Raw genomic sequence first — 9,008 nt, 5'->3', positions numbered from 1 at the left:
AACTCACAAATGAATATTTATATCTTATTCTTCTGCATTTTCTTGATTAAAATTATTTATATATTATATAATAATTTATATATTATTGGGTTGTTCGGAAAGTTTGTGCCGACTAAAATTTAAATTTTAGTATACATTTATTAAATTAAAATTTTTTGCATTTCAATTTTCTTTCAACATCGGCACGAACTTTCCGGATAACCTAATATATAATACATTATATATATGTACACACACACACACACACACACACGCGATAATTATACCACATAATAATTTATTTATTGTGGATATAATAAAAATTATAATATATACAGAAGACTCAAAATATTATAAGAAAGTTTTGAAAAAATTAAACAAAAAAGTTATTGTTTGTAAACTTGTTAGTAATTTTTTAAATAAGAAAAAAAAATGACTAACTACAAAATTACTACTTGTCTATGCGTATACGATAGTTTCAATGAGCGCATTTTAATGCGTTCATTAAACTCGCAGATGAAAGTCATTTACGAGTGTTAGTAATGTCGTATTATAACCATGGACAAGCAATCGTTTAAGTGTAGACTGTAATTAGTCATTTTTTTAATCCTCATTACCTAGAAAATTTCCGCTTAGAATAAAAATTACGAATAACTTTTTCACTTACTTGAGAACTTTCTAGTATTTTGAGTCGCGAACTTTAGGACAAGGTATAAAATTATATTTTTATTATTAATAACAAAATTTTAGGGAAAAATTAATAAATCCACGTGGATACAACAAATATTTTTATTATGTTACACAATGTTGTAACTTCTAATTTTTTTCACTCAGACGACATTTGTGCTGGGTGAGAATCCATAATCTTATAATGAGAACACGATAATCAGAGTATACATAATTTTGGTTTCCACCGCCAATTTCACGCATTTTTTTTTTCTTCACACCCATGTTAAAAAATTTACCATTTATACGAAATTTGAAAGAGTCCATTTACTTTCTTACTTCATCTAAAGGATAATATTATATGTCAAGATTATTAATAACAGTCCTTATAATTGATTAAAAAGATTATATCGCCTATAAAAATTTATAATATTTTCCGACGTTTTTTTTCTGCTTTCCAGAATTGTCCAGTTAAAATACTTTTTGCGAATACTAATAATTTCCATTACAATTTGTCTGTCTTATTAATTGTTATTAACTGTATAATTATGGCAAAAGATGATAAATTTAAATTAGACGCTGTAATGTCCCAAATAAAAGTAACTAGATATTATTGTTAGATGAAATTATTAGTATTTCCATCTTTTTTCATAATATAATAATATATATTGACAATATATATCAATTTCTTAATTATAAGACTAATAAAAATTTAACATGTCTTAAAATAATATCGCCTTTCTTCCAGCTACAGATTCTTTGAATGATAGAGTCAATGTTTTTCTTAACAAAAATAATAAGACAAGAAGACATAAAGGAATTAAAATGAAAAATATCAATTATTTAGTTTTAATATCGTTAAAACTAAATAAAAGTTTTATTGAAATGTATAAGATTTTTAATTTTATTCTTCTATTTAATCTTCGTTACTAATAATCATTATATAGTGGTTTTTATTGTACGTTTATTGTGTACGAAAAGCCACTATAATGGCCGGTATTTATAGTAGTTTCTTATATTTAAGATTGTCTTAAGTACAGTCTTAAGATGACAAAACCAATCACAGAACCTTATTAATGCCTCAAAATATTTAAGACGATCTTGTATGATAAGAGCGAACTATGAATATCGGCCAGTGTCTTGTCGAAAAACCTTCAGAGTCTACTAAAGTTTTAATATCATAATTTTCTTTCGCATATTTCTTATAATTATTGAACTTACATACTATTATTTGTACAGATATGTTAACTTATAGAATATAAATTATGCCTTTTGTAATTCTACATGTAGAAAAAAAGACAGTATTCTTAAGAATAGAGCAGCGTATTGTTGCGTTACAATGATTGCTGTATGTCTTACAGCTAGTTCTAACGTTGCGTAAAGATTAATGTGAAAAATTAAGACGTTAAAAAAAGGATAACTACCGAACTTTGTTAAGATAAACTCAACTTGAATTTGATCCAAGTATCCATAGCTGCGAGACAAGGCTTAAAGAGAAATAATAAGTAATATACATATATGTATGTATGTAATCACACAAGTCCTCACAATGATATATTTTTTTTACTTTCCATGTATTTTTTGCTCCTGAATTTTTATACATATCTTATGTGGTCATCGTTTAATCGTCTTAATATTCACACTTTACGTAACACTTATTTATCATCCTTGTATTCTAAAATAATTGATTACATATTAAAAAAGCTTCCTGATAGAGTGTTCTACCTCGATCTTCACATCCCATCGTTTTTAATCAGCAAACTTAAGATCTCCTAAGTTAGCTAAAGTAATTTCTTGTCCTCGACTGTTCGTCACGAATCACGCTACGTAATGCTTTACATAGTATGAATTATCAACGTCACGCAGTTCTATATAAAGTTACACTTGCGATATGTTGATTCGCCATAACTTCAACAATCGCGTCCCGTATGCCATAACAAAACGTACAGCCGAATGGGTTAGTTGTGTTTGTTGAAGACGCTCGATTTAGAACTACTGGTCGCGCACTTGCTTTCAATTGCTCGCTCACTCTATCCCATTTTGTATAGGCAGTGATCTATGAGATGAAATTAATTAATTCATTAGTATCGTTAACACATAGTAAAAATATGTATATCAAATATATGAATAACTACTAAAAACCCTACTGTAACAGGAGATGGGGAAACGTCAATCAATTTTCCCGATTCCGTGGAATTATTTTCAGGAGGCAGAGTCAGAGAAAACTCGCAGCGGTGATACATATTAAAATTATAATGTCCTGGATAATTCGTGTGAAGTACAAACTTTTTTATACATTGAGTTTTAGCGTTGAATAAGATATCCTGCAAAGAATTACATGAGTATAATTGGTAAATGTGAAAAATGGAATCAATAGACAAAGAAAGAATGTATTCAAGAATGACATGACCTATAATTTCATGTAGAAGCATTGTACTGATTTGTCTTCTAATTATTTGGATCTACTTATTGAGTAATGCAGCGTAGCAAATTATGATTTCAATATTGGTCCGGCTGTCCGTCTGTCTGTCTAACTGCCCGTCTGCAAGATTTCTCAAAAATGGCTTAACTTTTTCAAATTCTGTTTTTCATAATACATACTCAAGAATTTTAGTGTTCCTACCTTGATATGTAATCTGATGTTGATATTAATGTAATTTTGAATTTATCAAAGGTTTTCTCTCCTTTCAAAAAAGGGATAAGTTCAAAATTATATCGATGTCAAACTTGATATGGGTGAACGATACTTTGATATGCAAACTTAAATAAAATTACTTTTTACACATTTTGTATTTTTGTTAAAGTTTTTTAATAGAATATTTTAGGACCTAAATTTATATAACATTTTTTTCTTATTTTAATTTATAGAAAAAGTTTGTATGGAAAATCCGAGGAAAACTTATATGTCCAATAAATATCTAGAATTTTTTTCTATAAATAGTTTGACGAGAAAAAGGCAAAGTATTTATATTGATTATCTCTTTTAGATATATCAATAATAAGTAATATCTTTAGTGTTAGTAATTTGCCATTAATAATTTGTACTTTTTCGATTCAATTGTAAAAGTAAGCTCGTCATATCACCAGATGAAAAAATGTACTTACCAAACCTAAAGTAAAATAATTATAGAAAAAGTCTGACCGCCTTGTTTTATCTCGTTTGTGCGCGTGTGGACTGTGGATACGCATCTTATCCTCAGCTTTATAGAATACTCTAGATGGAGCACCAAGCGCACTCAAAACATCCTCACATGTATCACCGAACAATACCTGAAATCGTTAAATTATAATATCAGAAACAAAAAATATGTGTGCAAAAAAACATGTTTATTGCTTTATATGTTATGGGGAGAGCTTCGTGTATCAAAAAAGAGATAATTTTACGGGTTTTTTTTTCTTTAAAAGAACAATGCAATAGATCTTTTTAAAGATTTTTTATATTATTATACATTTTCAAATATGGAAAGAAATTTTATTAAAAAATAATTTTATAGAGTTCATAAATAAATGTTGACATGGCCTCCTCATCGAAGTTGCGATTTGGCGGGAGTTACAAGTGTCTTTTGTACTCATTTGAAGCAAAAATATATAATAATTTATTTTTTTATATGAAATTATCTCATAGATAAATCAAGATAATTTTTACTACTTTGAAAATATATTTTTTTACTACTTTGAAATCGATTATACGAGGTTCTCTCCACTTAAAACAAGTTTGATTTTTTTTCACATATTGAAATTCACATTCGATGTGGAGTAAATTTATTAAACAGAAATATTTAATTGTTGTGAATCGCATATTTGAGAACTCCACTTTATAATTTCTACTTAAATGTTATGATGTTATTTCTTAGCAAAAAGTATATTGATAAAGCGCAACCTCTTTGGTCAGACATCGTTTCTTTGGCTCCAGCAATGCTCTTGTTCCAGAACTACCTTCCGTGAAAAGATGTAATTTGAGTCCTCGAGTACGTGCTTTGTCTCGAATAATATCAGCTTTCTCCAAATACAAGTTATTATGGTAACAAACCTATGTAAGGATGGATGTTAAAAATACATTAAATGTTCAACATTTTAATTTATTTTTAAGTAATGGCAAAAAAATAGCCAAATATAAAAATAAAATAGTCACAAATATAATTACAAGTGGTAAAGGTGGCGGCGATGTCTTGGAACCATGTTCTTCGCCGCTACCACCGGCTAGAATATTTCCAACATAAATTGCCGTTTTTGCAACCAAAGGAGAAGTTCCATTAGGAAACTGTAATGAACCTAATCCGTGGGCGTAACCAGGATGGAATTTTGAATCGATCGGAAAGTAAAATGATAGTCCTCGAAAATTCAATACAAACACCTGAAATTTATCATTATAGATATTACATATCACGCATATACTTTATAAATTTTAATTATTTTGAATAATAGTTAGTTTTGTATATATGATTAAATTTTATGAAGAATCGGCATACCTGCTTTTCACTGTCATAAACACCTGGGTGAGTCGCACCAAATGAATGCTCTATCTGCTCGATTGAAGGTAACACTTCCGGCGAATTGAATGGCAAACCGCAATATTTCAATTTTACTAACTTCATGTTATAAATCTCAATTATTTTAAGCCTTTGTACAACAGGATCGAATATAAGCCGAATGCCGTCGTGAGGTAAATTTATTACTAGATCTACGTCTAACGGATTCTGCGAACGTGCATAATGCTTTATGTAACATCTGATTATGTTATTTAAATTTGACATATGACAATAGAAATATTACTTGTTTATGCATTCAAAAAGTTTTAGTGCATTATGTGTATATGTAATAAGATTCATTCAACATAGATGTTAAAGTATACTTACAGTATCGCTATAAAGTACTTGCACTCCTCTTATAACACCGACTTGAGACTGTATTATCGATACTGACTGAGAAAAGTGCATACCTGCAATATAGCAAGTTTAATATTTGGATTGGATCTTAAAATAAATTAATGCTTGCGCGTTTTTCTTTGGTATATCAAAAATTTATACAGAAAATAAATTACAATATAAAATAGAAATAAAAAAATGTATACAAAATTATAAATCTGTTCTTTGTAGCTAAACTAATATTTTCATATTTAAAATGCAACAGAATTTTATATATTTAAATATATACATTTTATATATAATTAAATATATATGTTTAAATTATATTAATATATTATAATATTTAAAATTAAATTATATAAATTATATTATTATATTTAGCTATGTTATATGTATATCAGTCTAATGATTACTTATTGCTGTTTATATATTTAAAATTCGACAAAAACTAGATAAAAAATTTTATTACAGCTACAGAAAATTAATCTTGGACAAAAGAATTTTGAAATTAAAAAATGAAAAGCTACTTTCAAAAAATAGACAAAACATTTTTTAATTGCATAGAGATTTTTAATTGAAAAATTAATTTGCATACAATTGATTTTCATAAATTGCAAATAAAAAAAATACTTGATAATACAAGGCCAAATAAGGTTTGAGAAATCAAAACTATATTTATTTTCAAAACAGATGATTGAGAATAAAAGTAAAAATAAAGAATGATAAAGAATGATTAATGTGAACGTTGAATAAATAAAAAAACATAAAAAGTGCCTTTAAATGAATCAACAAAAAGCCAGCGTAAGAAATTATTATTCTTTTATACATAGTTCATTGAATAAATTATTAGAATAATAAATATATGTTGAAATCATTAAAATAATCTAACTTATAAGATTGATTTTCACAAATAGAATAAATTATAAACAAGAAAATGGTCAATGAGGCTAGAGAGATATAGAAAAATAAAAACTATATTTATTCTTAAAACAGTTAATTAAGAAATGAATAAAAGTAAGAATAAAAAATGATAAATTAGTTTAAATATATAATAAATTTTATTATATATGAGTAATTTAATTTACACAAGATTGGTTTTTCACAAATAGAACATTTGCAAATGAGAAAATGATCAATAATGCAAGCCAAATAAAATTGAAAAAATGAAAACTATATTTTCTCGGAAAAAATGAAAATTATATTTTCTCAAAAGAGATGCCTAAGAAACAAAGAAATAAGACTAAAGATTGATAAATTGATATGTAGAATAAATTGCCTGACTTTGATTTAAGATTTTGATTTAATTATTTATTTTATTATTTGTTATTTTGTTTTATTTTTGTGATTTGTGTATTTATTTATTTAAAAAATCATTATCCGCTGCCATTATAATAGAGAAAAAAAAACCGCTCATATTCGTTCTCGCTTGTCGAAGTTTCACAGTTAGATAATGGAACAACGCATATAAAGAAACAAGGGACGAATCATGTATTACGCGAGATAAAGTCAACGGACTGAAATCGCTTGTTCTCGTCTCATATAAACTCGATTCGATCGAATGAAACTTGACGAGAGAGAAGAGGCTTAGTTTGCATGTCGCAAATCATAACAACGCACGCCCGTCGGTCGCGAGCGTTTGCGCTTGCGTTTCGTCACTTGCCCAAAATAAATTCCCATTGCTCGCATCCGAGGGACCTTTCAGGCACCACCTCGAGCTCCAGCATCCTGTCCCGTCCCGTTCGTCTAGCCACGCACGAAACAACGGAACAATGATGCGTCGAGGAGAAGAGCAGGATCGTCGATTATCATAAGAACTGCGCTGCTCCTTTGTCCGTCCGTTCGATTGTTAATCACCAGATAGCCATATTGCTGTCACATCCCACAATAACAAACCTCGCTCTCACTATTTTCGCAGCGCTGCTGCGATTTCTACTACCTCCTACGGTTGGCAAACTGTCATCGAACAGCTGATACACTGCCGCGGAACATAAGGAACTCAGAAGAACGGGCCTTTCGCGGAAATGAAACGCGATTATGGCTGCGTTTTGTAGCTTTAAGAGCTTAAGGTATCTTTTTATGTGTTGCTCAATGCTTATTTAGGGCCAGCTCCGATTAACTTAACGAGCCTAGTAACTTTGCAAGATTCCAACTGAAGCTGATGGAGAAAAAAATGTAAACTCAAAAGTTGAATTTATTTCACTAATTGTAATTAACTGTAATTTTACGTACTATATTGAACACAATAGGTTATTAACAAACAGCTATCAGAGAGAAACTTTGTTACATAAGTTAGTATTACAAATCTATTTCTAACTGCTCTCTTAGCATTTTTTCTCTGATCAGCTTCAGTTGGAATTCTGCAAAGTTACTAGGTCTGTTAAGTTAAGGAGCTTTGAAAGTGGCCTTTACAGCGTTAAACAGGTTATGTGATCAAAATGAACGCTTGGGATTTATCAATTTTGACATTCATTTTACGTATTTCTATTCTGACGCTAAGGACAGAAGCATAAATTCTTGCATAACGCATAAGGACGAAAGCACTCGTCTTGAATTTTGAAAAAGTAATACGACCAATTAAAATCATTTAAGTTTAATGCGTTCGTGAAACGCGCTAATCTGATTGGGTGTATTACTTTTCCGAGATTCTATTTTCCAAAATTTTGACTGTCATGAAACATAATGCATATAATGTAAAAATGAATCAATCAAAAGTTCTTCGTTTTCTTTCTACACAAAATAACGAAGATTAATTTTCTTAGCATTTTCTTTTGGGATACTAGGTACAGCCTCGCACCGTACCAGTTGCGTGTAAGCACTACACTTAGCTACACTACACTAGAGTGATGTACATCATAGTATACACTATATCATTGGCCTAGTTTTCAACCAATTACAGTCCAGTATTCCCCTGTTGTTCGACTATAATAGGGGAATACTGTAGTTGGTTGGTTCTTACATTCTGATCCGGATTAAACTTTGGTGGAAACTAAGCCATTATTGCTAATCCTGTTTCTTGACTTTCATTTTCAAATTTTCAAATTTTAAATGTTACACTGACTCTACACCATCTCTTTGAGCGATGTAGCAAAAGCTCACTTCGTAATAAAATTTGCACTATATCGTAACCATGGAAACACGATACACCGAATGAGTTCGCTTACCACCAGCCAGGGAAACACAGTATACTGAGTGTTGCACTGATGAACGATAGTGTAGCCAAGAGAAAATGCTATTATGCTTTATGCGAAGATCTGTCCTCTTTGTATAATTAGATAAAAGCGAGATAAATTACACATGAAATAACAATATCCTAAATAAGCTAAAAATGATTTTATTTTAAATTTAGATAAAAGATGAAATTATAAGTTGTTTTATTTAGATAATTTTAAGTTTTTAAACAAAACAATTTAGAATATAGAAACAGCATATTAATTCATATTTTTATTTATCATACATAAATTTTTATTTTTTTTTAAATTGAATTTTTAAAATATTTTA

At 29.0% G+C, this 9,008-nt stretch overlaps 1 protein-coding gene across 1 annotated transcript; it reads right to left on the bottom strand.

The window, feature by feature from the left end:
• Positions 1-2,191: 2,191 nt before the first annotated feature.
• LOC108684774 (UPF0183 protein CG7083) lies at positions 2,192-7,532 on the bottom strand. Its single transcript, XM_018189251.1, has 8 exons — positions 7,171-7,532; positions 5,502-5,584; positions 5,115-5,342; positions 4,790-4,999; positions 4,526-4,675; positions 3,751-3,915; positions 2,793-2,969; positions 2,192-2,701 (listed from the first exon to the last, which is right to left on the bottom strand). The coding sequence occupies exons 1-8, from the start codon at positions 7,232-7,234 to the stop codon at positions 2,504-2,506; spliced, it is 1,275 nt and encodes a 424-aa protein (XP_018044740.1). The 5' UTR covers positions 7,235-7,532; the 3' UTR covers positions 2,192-2,503.
• Between the last annotated feature and the right edge of the window lie 1,476 nt (positions 7,533-9,008).

This window comes from Atta colombica, unplaced genomic scaffold (assembly GCF_001594045.1).
Source record: "Atta colombica isolate Treedump-2 unplaced genomic scaffold, Acol1.0 scaffold140, whole genome shotgun sequence".
NCBI lineage: Eukaryota > Metazoa > Arthropoda > Insecta > Hymenoptera > Formicidae > Atta > Atta colombica.
Note: the sequence above shows the minus strand (reverse complement) of the source record. Positions and strands in the feature narration are given on the sequence as shown.